The following is a 13,125-nucleotide window of genomic DNA, read 5'->3' as shown; positions in this document are numbered from 1 at the left end:
AGAGACAGAGAGACAGAGAAAAAAAAAGCCCGGGTGCCTGAGCAGGATTCACTGCCAGGTGTCGGCTGCAGCATCAGCACCGCTCCTCCTCCTCCTCCTCCTGTCCGCAGCATCTCTCTCTCCCTCTCTCTCCCTCTCTCTCTGCACTGTTTCCACTCAAAGCGAGAAACAGAGGGAGTGGAAAGACACGCGCGTGTGTGTATGTGTCGTTTTGCAACTCCTGCATTTGACCGACATTCTTCAATGTATCAACAGCAGAGAAACCTGAAGGTAAGTCGCGCACCTGAAAACATCCTGCGGGTAATTTGCAGCGGTGCTTCGGTTGATCAGGCGTCATCAGTTTCTTGAAGAAGTGTCGCACGTATTTTTTTCCATGTAGGATTCGGGTCTTGTTGCGTAGTCGGTTCGCTCAGCATTTTGAAATAAACACGTATCTGATTGTTTAGTTTTCGCAGGCCCGATGCAGTGAGGTAATTTATAAAAATGCACAGTTTATTTCCTCAAAAAAATATATTTGTATGACTGTAATGTGGAACTTGACCCACAGACTGTAAGTGGAGCAGTAGGCTGGTTGGACAGTGAGGTCAGACGGGGAAGAGCAGGTTGGTGATGGATGGAGCAGGGTGATGCTAATGATCAGACATAGATTATCTAAGCTTTAGACCTGACTCCAGCTATGATCCACTGCACTGACAGGTGACAACAAGGACAGTTTGAGGGAATATATTTGGAAGGATTCTTTAAAAAATATATATTTCTTAATTGTTTTTATTTTTATGCATTGTGTTGTCAGATTTTAGGGATACCAGACTTTATATGATCATCTCTGGCATCAATCTAAAGATATATACAATTTCAAAACAATATCAAAGCCCCATCCTTTATAGTTTTTCCTTTATATGAGAAACAAAAGGGCTGAGATGCCAATTGTTTTATGGATGTGTGTGTTAGAAGTGTTCATTTCTTGGATTACAGTGCTGTTATGCATGACTCAGACTTTAGCTATTTACCAATGAAGTAGGTTTTGAAGTAGTGTAAGCCTCACATGAATAACACAAAGTCTCTTCTGTGAAATACATTCATTCTATTTTTGTCCCTTTTTTGTCTACAAAGGCATGAATGAGGCTGCCCCGCTCTTGCAGCTGCACACATAAACACCTCACTTCTTTTTTCTTCTTTATTTTCTAACTACTGCGCAAAGCCTGAGGAGCCTTAGTCAAAGGCACAGTGGTAGTATGCGCTTTAGTTACTCTTGCAACAATTCCCATGTCCTCAGCTTCACCTTTTGGCTACTTTAGAGGGCTGAGAGGAGAGGGAAGACAGGAAGGGATGGATCAAATAAAGGCGAGCAGATTGAGGGCATGTATTTCACACTCAGCTGTCTCTTGTCCTGATTGATTGGTGTCTGTTGATCAGGTTGTCCTTGAGGCAGTTTGGGGGCGTGTTGGGGGGGGTTAGCAGTTTTCCTGTCTTTGTTAGTGTGCACATGCCTAACACCTGACAATAAATTGTTGTACTTGTTTCAATATTCTCGTCAAAGTTGCACAGTGTTTAACATTTTTCTGTGCTACCCAAATATGTTATATATACGTTTCTACCCTGAGATGTTGCGTATAGAATACCTGTGGGAAGTGTGGTTTTTGCGTTTATTGGAATTGTCTGCTGCAGTTATTGATCCCTATATCAGAGACTTCCCACATTTATGGATCTTCTCAGTCCATTTTGTTGAATCTTTGCCAATCCCTCCCAGTCATGTTAATGTGGAGGTTGACACTGCATCAAAGCAGGGCAGCGGAGCCTGTGGCCTTGGCTTGTGCTGTACGCTGTCTGCTGTTGCTGCTGTTGCTGCTGTTCTAGATGCTGATGCATGTGTGATTGATTCATTACATCTGACCTCTGCAATGTCTGAGCAGCGATCAATTCAGCAGATCTCTGCCAGGAAAACCACTCGCAGTAGTGTGTGTGTGCGTGTTTGAAGTTCTTTGGCTCAGGTGTTTATGTATGTGTGTGTGTGTTTCTGCAGGTATAAAACAGTTTGTCACAAAGCCCATGAGTGTAGCGCCCCGGTGCGACCTTCAAGGTCATTTTATAGGACAGAACAGAGGAGGAGGAGAAGAGGGAGGGAGGGAGAAAATAGAGATAAGTGAAGTGAAGGAGAGAGCGAAGGAAAAGTATGTCAGTATGCCTCTCAATTACATGTTGTTTTTGCAAGGTTTTATTTATTTATTAAACATGTATTTTTTCTTTTTTTTCATTGTATTGCGCTAATGGATACTGCAGTGTTTTTTTATGTTCCAGAGTATAATGTGTGTGTGAGCATTGTATGTAAAAGGAGTTCAATTTGTGTGTGTAAAGAGAGGGCAGGAAGAGGAGGAGGCTGCAGTTATTATTCTAACCCGTGTTGTGATCGCTCATAATTAAACAATTTGGAGGCTTCTCTTTTGCTCAGTATGAGGATGCGTTCGCTCATGTGACTGCATGTGTGTGTGTGTGTGTGAATTGTGTGCGAATGTGGTGTCAACACACGTGCAAACACACACTCTCAAATTCACGCCGCCTTTGTCTGAAAGGTGGCAATGAGCTTGTCGTACAGTAGCTCCTTCCCTGCAGTCACTGGCAGGACATCAGAGGGGGGAAGAGAGAGGCACGCCTCCACCGATGACACACACACACACACACACACACACACATACATACATACTTACACTTGCCTGTCTCATTGGGAGTCAACATGAAAGACCTTTTTCACTCGTGCGGATGTATGTGCAGACATTTGCATGTGTGCATTTGCTGGATTTGCGCAGGCAGATCTCGCTTCTTTTCTGATGCATGTTTTGGTTTTTTTCAGCGCAGTTGTATTAGTCAGCAAGCTACAGTCCCTTATTAAGCTAATCAAAGAATGAACTGAAACAATGCAAGCGAGAGCAACAGTGTTATTATAAAGACAGAATTGTGCTATTCTTAACTGTAAAAAGCCACAGAAACATTCAGTGAGCCCACACCATTCATTTTTAATAAGACTTGACTCAACACTATATATCTTGAGCCTTGTTTATGTTCCCAAAAATAAACTCATATGTGAAAACAACAGCATATGTGAATCCTTAAACTGAGCAGCGTTGCTCTTTAATTCCCCAAAGGAGTTCTTTGCCCCATCCTGTGCACTCTCACCTCCCTCAGTCTTTTTTTTCACACAGACACAGCCAGTTCAAACCCTTAACTTTTTTTTTTTTTTGCACATCATCATCACCCCAAAACCCTCCGTTCGCTCTATTCTTTGCTCCCCACTCACTGATCCGTTGCCAGTTCTCCCTCCCCCCTTCCCCCACACCCCTGGGGTTTGCCACTTGCACATTACGCATGCATACACACACTCACACGTTACAATACTAACTAGAATCTCCTGCATCCCCATTCTCTCCTCCTTCTCCTCACTCTCTGCAGCATCATTTGTTTCTATTATCATATTTTCCTAAAAATAACAGAAGTGACTCAGCCCGGTTAAGTTGCGCTCAGCTTTTCTTTGTCTGGGCTGTCTCACCTTACCGTATGTGTGTGTGGGTGTGTGTGTGTGTGTGTTTGTGTGAGCATGTGGTAACTTCCTCACAGTCCCACCGAGAATTCTGCTGTTAATGCGTTATTTGTCTGCAACAGCTTTTGCATTTGAAGTGAACTCCTCTTCTCTCCTCTTTGTCGCTTCATACAGCCATGCAAGAGTTAACATTTTTCTCTGCGACAGGAGTGAGGGTAGTGGGTGGAGGGGCTTTGCTAATAACAATGCGGTGCTATCAGCAACCAGCGTGGACAGACACCCTTTTTTCTCCTCTCCTCCTCCATGCCACCCCTGTCTGGATCTATGCTAGTCTGTGTTGTAACCGCAGGGCTCAATGAGCCAATGAACACAAACCTCGCATCTTCCTCCTCCTGTTCTCTCCTACACACCGTAGCAGACAGTTTATTTTTTAATCACCCAAATCTCCCTACCAGTTCCTTTCTGTTTTTTGTTCCAATTCATCTCCTTCTCTTTCCATTTCTCCTTTTCTGCCCCGCACATTTGTCTTCCATTTATCAACTATAGGCTGCATAGCGCTGCAAAACCAGACAGGGAGGCAGAACTATGTCTGATTTAGAGGAGGTTCATTCCCAGTAAGCGACACTGAAAAAAAACCCAACAAAAACAACAATTAAGGAGAGGGTAAGGTGTTTGTGTTTGACAGACCTCTACCTGGAAGCCGTTCTCCCAGTGAGAAGCTGTCTCTTTGTCTCTGCTCCTGCTGCAGTGATGGTCATTGACTGAGAGTCTGCGTGTTTTGTGTGTGTGTGTGTGTGTCTGTGTAGGTGGCACTCATATTTCTACATGTGTAACTTTGCATGCTTGCTCACATTGCATTCATACATTAAAGTGACATTTTTAGTGGTTTTGAATGTTGTTTGCGATCATTTGTTTGCTTTTTTTAGTTCAATTTGTTGTCTTACAAGAGGTGTGAATAATTAAGAGACAAACCTTGTGTGTGAACGTGTGCTTGTCCTCAGTCATTTTTCATTTCGCGTCAGCTAATAAATCCTATTATTGTTATATTTTCCTGACGATTTCATAGCAGGTAGCAAACACTGCCTGCCTTCGCACAATAAGGAAATAAATCAGCTTTTATTGCAGATGATCTGATTTTCTTGTTCTCCTTATTCAGTTAAGTATGACCACCCACTCTGACCCGAAATCCTGCAGAAATCCTGTTACAGTCCCCCCCCCTGCAATATAAAATAACTCCCCCTGGGGTACAAAAAGGCGCCTGACTGTGTGTGGGAGTGGAGTGGGAGAGAGAGGGGAGATAGAAGGGATTATTTGGGCAGATGTAGTCTGCTGATGTGCCATCTATAAGGATGAAAATGGGATTGATCACCTCACCCTGCCCTCATTAACTCTGTATTATTAGGGTGAAAGGGGGAACGGATGGAGAGACATAAGAGGAGGAAGAAAAAGAGACAAACATCAAAAGGTTTTTTTTGAGAGAGAGATGAAACAGATGAGAATCCCTAAAAGGTTAATTTAATACAATTATGAGCTGTATTGTCAGAGAAGTAAAGATTGTTGATATGAGGTGCAGGTCTGTTGTTGTTTTCTGATGCACATCTCCGCAGAAAGTGCAGAACAACAATCATGCAACTGGAGGATACTATTTCTAGATATTTCCCAGCTCTGCTTCTCTGCTCTGTGTGATGATAATCCCTTTGCTGTGCATAGTGAGTTGTTGCGAGGTTTGCGCGTACAAACACACAGGCACAGTTTAGTGAATCATCACTTGCGAAAATTCTGTCTACAGGGTGTCTATTGTGTCTTCTGTGAAAATGGAGCGTTTAGCTTATTTCACTGCTATTTCTGTCTCTGTTGTGTCGTTGACAGAGATGGGAGGAGAAGAAATGGATGACTAAAGCTTAGCCTCTTTCTGAATAGACTTCCTCACTAAGCTTTATCCTGCTGGTTGATTGCAAGTAAGTGAATATATAGTATAAAGAGAGAGGAATTTTTTTCCCCCCAAATTGGACAAGAGGATGAGAACAAGGAGGCATGTTTTTTGTCTGTCCAGCAAAAGCTTTAAGTATCCACATGTCTGTAGAGGGTAGATGTACATTAGTTCACACTCTCACACACATATTTCAAAAAACAATCCAGCCATGGGAAAGTGTACAAGGACATGCAAGGATGAATTCATTAGAGATTAATTACATGCATGCAAAGACACAGCATGTACTGTATTAGAGGGATGGAGTTTCATCTTTTAAAGATAACTGCTACACTGCATTTAAATGTAAATCCTGAACTAAATCTAATTATGTCATGTGGTAACACTCAAGAGTCATAAATTATGGTTACGAACATGTCAACACTCTGTCCATTTGCACTTGCCTCTTTTGCCTTTTCTATTTCAGTGTGCTACAATTCACATCTCTACAGAAGTATGTGTGTAGGTATGGATAAAGGGAGATGGGACAGGGGGGATGTATATGTGTGTGTGTGTGTGTGTGTGTGTGTGTGTCGTTGGGGTTCCCCTGGGACTACAGAGCTATAAAACCTGTCTGCTCTCCAGTGGGGGAGGAGTGGAATAAAGCAAAGAGCCAAAGACAAATGGCTTCTGTAATAGCCACATGTGCTGCTGGACCGACAACAAAGACACTGAGAGAGGGCATGTGTTGATATGTGTGTGTGTGTGTGCAGGTGAGCGTGTTGGCTTGTGTGTCACTATGCGCTCATATGCGTACACACAGTTTTTGTGTTCTCACATGTGTACAGAATTTTCTGATAACGCAATCCATCTCACCAGCATGACAATGAGATATTTTTTCTGGGGCAAGTTCTTTTCAATTAGAAATTTGCTTTTCTGAGTAAAATTTGTACTTAACTGCTGTCATTAGATGTACTTATATCTCCCTGCGGAACAGAAATGTAAAATATGGAAATATGCTTCCAGTTTCATCAATGGGAGCATTTAGTATTCAATAGCGTTATACTGTATATGCTAAAGGATTGTCAGTAATTACTTCACTCTGCTCTCTTGGGCTCTTCAATATGCCACTTCAGAAATGGGGTTCTATAGCTCTTACTATAGAGGTTCAGATGATGTATCCCCCCCCCCCCCATCAGCCTAATTATAAGCTGTGGCTCTCCTGCGATAACTCTCTTCCTTTCTGCATCCATCTGCATGTCTCATCTCTCCCACCTCATGTGTCTGTCTTATTCCTTCACCCACACAGACTGATTCTTGCTCGTATTCAGAGAAAAAAAAAAAAAAATAGATGATGATGATGAGGAAGGCTCTCCCTTTTCCAGTTCTACTCCACTCAGGATTTTATTTTTCCCTCCATTTTCAGTGAGTTCCTCATCGTGTCATGTTCTCAGCTCGCCATTTTCCGCCCTAAGAGAAGAGCTTTCAGTGGTTAAATGCAGCACTTGATAGGTTATGAGCTCGGGACGTGAAACCACAAATCTCAGCCCTTCACTGAATTTGATCACTGCTAAGATATCGTCTTATCCTGCCCCATGCTCTCATCACTTCAGCAATTGGCATCTTTCTACCCATTTGCAGAGATATGATTGCTCTTAGATGTACCTAGTGGGGGAAAACATACTCTGTCTTTCACTCAGCTATTTCTGCTACTGTGAGATGTGTGTATTTTGTGTCATGGTTGAGCATGGGTGTGAAAGTGACACACAACCGAATGTATGCATGAGCTGTGAGTGTAAAAGCATAAAGCTGACCTTCAGAGCAGCCCATCTCTCTGACGCTGACCTTTCTCACTGATGGGAGACGCAAGGGTCAGGAAATGTATTCTCCAATTCCCAGGGATATGGCATTGCCATGACAACAGAAGCAGGACTGTTCAATTTTTTCTTAGTTTTTGCCCCCTGCTGTTTTCCCAGAGGTGTTCAGAGTGAGTCACAACCCACCATCAGGTGAAACAACGCTTACCCTCATCACTTATTCAAGCCAAGATCACCTCAACATGCATATATGCAGGAATAAAATCAGTCTTGCCCTCTCTGGGATTCACTTAATTCCATTTAAAAAATCTGTGTATTTAGCATCTACTGACCAAATCATATCAAAAAAGATATGGAAAATCATTACCAGTTTTATACATTTTACCATATCATCATCATGAAAATGTATCTTTTTTTATTCATTGAGAATAACTGGTAGAGCATTAATGTAAATGAACAACAATTATTTGCTTTGGAGCACTACTGGCTACAGTGCATACTCATCTCATAAGGCCAAACACGGTGCTTGTGTTTACTTACTCATATTTTCAGTGTTTCCTCAAGAGAAGGGGCTTCATGATCAAAGAAGTTTATCCACATTTGTTACACTTGTAATTGCATAATTCATATTCCAGTTAAAGGAAACTCACCAACACTTCTTCATCCGCTCACTCCCATGCGTCCTCCTTTACTTTTAGCATCTACAGTAAGTAGTTATGTCAACACCATAAGGCAGTGCGACAGGAGGGAGAACCTATCAAATGTTTTTCTCAAGTGCAATTCTCCTGTAGCATCCGAGAAGGAATTCATTTTTTTGTGTGTGCATTTTATCACCTCAACAGACCTGTTTATTCAAATAGTCAGACAGGTTCTTTCGTTCTCCGTCTTATTTTGTTTAGCTTTTGCCAGATTGGTTTTGTCTGCCTCGCTGTAAGGAGATGATGTAGCTTATTCTGGTTCAGCCGCTGTGACCAGGCTTAGTGCTCAGCCTCCCAAGACTGCTGTCATCAGCACAACCTCCAGTGCTACATCAGTGCTGTAATTGATCTGCCACCATGTCCTCTCAGAGAATTCTCTCACTCTTAAACGCAATCTCTGTCTCTTTCTCTTCCTGCCATCCGTCTGCTTCCCCACCTCTTTGAAATGTGTTTGTGTGCATTTTATAATGGCTAATTATTTGATTGTGTGCACCAGTTAAGGGTAAATATTAGCATTGCGCACAGAGGCAGAGTAGACTAGACAGCATGGATTATCCTTGATTTTGTTTGTCTATTTGTCTACCACAATTAATTTCCCCTCTGTTTCTAAGCAATGTGATCCCAAGCAGAATATTATCATTTTGTACAATCAAATAGAGTTGCAGGTGGTTTTTTTTTGCTTAAGGTTTTGATATTTTAATCATATCCTTGAGTAATACAACCTTTTTTAACCATATTCAGTTCATAGAGTTCCCAAAAGCTTATGTTCTTTTAACAGTCTCTTCAGGAAAATATGATAATATCTCAAAATGACTTTGAAGATAACCTTCAGGAATACAAATCATATCCTTGAATGTTTCCCCTCCCAGTGCATTTGGACAAAATTTAGCTCTGCACTGATTCATGCAGCATCAAATGTGCCACAGGTGGTGGGAGCTGCCATCTTAGCAGTTTTCACAGTTAACAGATATCACTGCCACAGGACACATGAAGAAGGCACCTGCTAATAAGAAATGACACCCCCACTGCGCATTTAATTAGAGGGTGGGAGCTCTATTTGAACTTTGGAATCCACTCAAATATTCAGTGTGATGATTTGGAGACGCATATTTGACTACATAATGACCATCTTGGTCTAAATATATGATCTGCACAGACAGGTGGCTGAATACAACATTTACATGACTGTTATGATAAGATATGATTGCAATGTAAGTTTACATCAACATGTACTGTATATGAGGTAGAAAACAGGCTATGACTTACAAACAAGTAAACAAAAGATGCTCTCCCTGCTGGGCAAATGCATTAATATTCTGTGATTTTAATGTTTCTGTTCATGTTGTCAGAGTCACTAATGTTCTCATGTGGATGTGTGGTTGTTTATTTGGTTTGTGGTGTTTTATACCACTGTCATTAAACTGTCCTGTATTGACATGGTGTGACAAAACCTCTCAGATATTTCCCCCCCTGCCATCTGCTCATCTATTGACTCTTTCAGTGGCACCACATACAGTCAGTTACTTTGAAATGGCATTATCTGCTGTGAATGACATGAATATTTTAATCTGTTTTGTGTACATCCTGCAGAATTTTGCTTTTCTTTTAAATGAAGCAGGATGTGCCGTTGTTGTGTATGATAGAATCATGGCATTGGCTCAATCAGCCATATGGCATGTTAGAGGAGACACATTGAGAGAAGAGTGTTAACCCTCCTGTTGTGATCAGATCTACAGTATGGAGTAATCTTTCCTGAGCTGGTATTTCAACTCCTCCCCAAGGCAACACCTGCGCGTTTTACATGTTAGGAACATGCATGCACTTTATTAGAGACACTGTTTCTTGCACACATATATATTTAAAGTATGATGCTGTATCTTCTATAAAAAACTAAATCTTTGGAACCGTTTTTCATTGCAGATGTTTTCACCCAATCCTGATTCTGCCATCTATATTTCAATGTCTCTTGAGAAAAAAAGCTCATTACAACACATTTCGCACCCTTCCCTTTCTTCCCCTACGCCTGTCTTCATCAGCCTTCCCCAGGGTGATTCTTCACTCACAAGCAAACAGCACTATAGCTTGAGCTATCCTCCACCTCTCTCTTCTCTTATCTCCTTTCTCTCTGTGCTACAGTGAACATCCATCATCATTTGATAATTGCATTCCTATTATCACCGCTGTACCACTCCTGCTGGTTACAAAATGAACATTTTACTCCTTGAGTTTATTTAGCTACCCGTCACATCACATTTTACACTTAAATTAACATAATTTAGTGCAAAATGATATGATTCAGCAAGTAGAAGGTACAAAAACATGTGTTTAAGGTAGTTCAGGGACTGTCACTTCCTATAATGCCACCAGTGTATATTTGTCCCATAGCGAGCCGGTCATATTTTCTTTCAAATGACCCTCATTGATATGAGTCACACAAGTAAAGTGCGTGAGAGTGTGGGCTACTCAGAGCTGATAATAGAAAACGCTGCCACTCAGACCAGGTTAAATATGAAACATGTTAAGTGGCTCTGAGGGGGAGAAAACTAAATTGGTTCTACAAAAGTGGCTGGCATACTTGTTCTGCGGTTGCGGTCTTACAGTTTCCTTTGTTGTCTTTTATTTCAGATTGAAAAGACGTACATCTCCTCGAAAGACAGCTTTATTAATTCACAGTAAATCCAAGATAAGTGGTGGATTGAAGAGAAGAATTCATGACATGACTTTTTGTCCTTGGAAGAATCAACTGAAGGGCCATCATCACACAGACCCTGAAGAGGAGAGACGGGGAGGGAAAAAACATTTGTAACTCCATAAATGGCCTCAGGACCCTGCAGGTGTCTTTGAGCGTGCCCTTTACCATCAGTCCGACATGAGCATCCCAACTGGTTTACAGGGAATGAGGGTCAACGTTGACAGAGGAGAAAAGATTGCAAACAAAACCCAGATCCAGTTTCCCCAACCTGAAGATAACAATGCCAATCAATTGTCTTCAATTGGTGATCAAGGTGGAAGAGGACTGATAGAGGACACAAAGTACAGCACAAGCTCCCTTCCTCCTTTGGTCTCTCAGAGTGAATCTCATGACAAGTTAGTGATCTGGGACTCCGAGCAGCAATGCATGGAGCCTGAGCTCGGAGAGTTTGAGCTCGTTGAGTGTCCGGAGATTCATACATTCTTGGGAAACAGGGATCAGGAGGAGGAGAATGAGGAGGAAGATGACGGAGGGAGTTTGAGAGATGGTAAAGATGAAGGTCCAATGTCCATATCCTCCAGTTCAACTGCCAGCTCTGCTTCGATTGGTGCAAGGAGAAATGACAATGACAGCAACAAAGTGGAGAGCAGAATACAGAGGGCCAAAGAGGCGCAGAAAAGGATTGGCTGTCATAGTACTGAAGAGCTAGACACATGTGTGACAGGCTCAATAGAGAGAAGGGACACAAGGTCAGGCAGATCAAGAGAAAGGGAGAGACGGAAGGGAGGTCTCAAGGAGTCGAAATCTGAGACAAATGTGTTTGTCTCCAGTCTGTCAGCCGTTTCCCTCAGCGGGAGCCTATCCAGTGCTCTGGATTGTAGTGGAGAAGCACAGTCTCTTATCTCTCTGCCCAACTCCAAGACCAACCCTTATCCCAATGCCAACAACACTACCTCAGCCCAGTCTAGAAGAAGGGCAGCCCCTGTAGATGCCAACCAGAACACCTCACCATTGCATCCTCAGGAGAAACATGACCGTCTTCAATGCAGAGAGGAGGAGGAATGTCATCAGAGGAATGGATTGTCCTCTGATGGGGGGCTGGGCCAAAGGAGAAAGGCTGGATTTGAGGAGAGGGTGCTTCCACCACGAAGGCAACAGCTTGTTAGACCCCTCTGTCAGACAGAGATGGGAAGAGCAAGGAGCTTAGCAGAGCCCAATGCTCATCAAGCCAAGACAGGGCCACCTCCTTACCCCAACCCCTCTGTAGATTCACACAGTAATGGGTCAAACAGAAAGTTTACAAGATCGTCTTTACGTGAACCATCGGATTTTTCCCACCTGTACAACGCAGCTGGATTCTCCCAGGCCAGACAGCCCAACCAGGCAGCCCAGTGTGAGGCTTTGCCTGTGGAAAATCAGCCGACTGCAACTGCACAGCATAATTCAAGTCCCTCCAACCCCTCCACCTTAGAGAAGAGACCCCAGACTCAGCTCACATACAGAAGGAATTGCTCCAGTCCCAATAGGACCGGGGTCGATTCCAGGGCATCTACCCCTCCCCACTCCCCTCTCAGGACACCCCAGGGCTCACCACGAAGGCAGCCCTCCATGTACCTCGTTTCTAGGAATGTCTCTGGAGTGGTTAGACACATCCCATCAGGATGCAACCCTGCCGTACCGACATCAGCTCAGGGCTACGGCAACCCTTGCTTGAGAGCACCAGTCAGAACAAATATAAGCACAACTGGAATCCCCAAAGCGCCTCTTAGCAACCAGCAGAGTTCCCCCAATTCTAACAACTCAAGCCCCAAAGAGAGCTCTCCTTCACCTAAACTTAAACCTAAAGGAGTTCGCCCCAAAATCATCACCTACGTCAGAAAAAATCCTCAGTTTAAGCCCCAGGCTGCCGATGGACCTTATCAGGTATCTTCTTTACCATCCAGGCTCTCAGCATACACACACAGCCAAGCAGCCAGTTCCTTCAAAGACACACCTAAAGACCCCTCTAAGCCTAACAAAGAAACCAGGGGAGCCCCAGTACTCAGTGCCTCCAACCTGCTTTATGAAAAGTACCGCCAAGAAATGCAGACAAATATCTTCCCATCAGGAATACTGAGCCGGAGTATCAGGCCCCCTGGACACACAAACACTGTCCCCCCTGCACACACACATGCCGCTCCACATGCACATACACACAGCCACACAGCACCCCCAAAACTGGGCGGCAAAGCAGGCGACTTCTACGGGGCACCATCAGAGGTGAGTTTTTTGTACTATATTGTCTTTATTAGAAGTATCTGACTTCAAAGTTTTATGCATCTTTAGTTCTTCCTTACAAGAATAAAGTTTCTCATTTCTATTGTAGTTCAGTATCATGATCATTCTCGTTCAACAAAGGATTCTCTGTCAGCACAATCCACTATCACGGCACATTCACACAAACATTGAAAAAGGACAGACATAAGATTTAATTATGA

General features: G+C 43.0%; 1 protein-coding gene across 2 annotated transcripts in view; it reads left to right on the top strand.

Moving 5' to 3' along the window:
• Positions 1 to 169: 169 nt before the first annotated feature.
• Positions 170 to 13,125, top strand: part of mtus2a (microtubule associated tumor suppressor candidate 2a) — a 38,648-nt gene continuing 25,692 nt past the window's right edge. Inside the window, exons 1-3 of one of the 2 annotated variants that reach the window (XM_042432319.1) lie at positions 170 to 270; positions 5,402 to 5,490; positions 10,582 to 12,907. In XM_042432319.1, coding sequence (XP_042288253.1) covers positions 10,826 to 12,907 — 2,082 coding nt within the window. In that variant the 5' untranslated portion in view covers positions 170 to 270; positions 5,402 to 5,490; positions 10,582 to 10,825. The remainder of the gene's footprint in view (positions 271 to 5,401; positions 5,491 to 10,581; positions 12,908 to 13,125) is intronic. The other variant, XM_042432318.1, reaches the window with a different exon arrangement.

This window comes from Thunnus maccoyii, chromosome 13 (assembly GCF_910596095.1).
Source record: "Thunnus maccoyii chromosome 13, fThuMac1.1, whole genome shotgun sequence".
Lineage (NCBI taxonomy): Eukaryota > Metazoa > Chordata > Actinopteri > Scombriformes > Scombridae > Thunnus > Thunnus maccoyii.
Note: the sequence above shows the minus strand (reverse complement) of the source record. Positions and strands in the feature narration are given on the sequence as shown.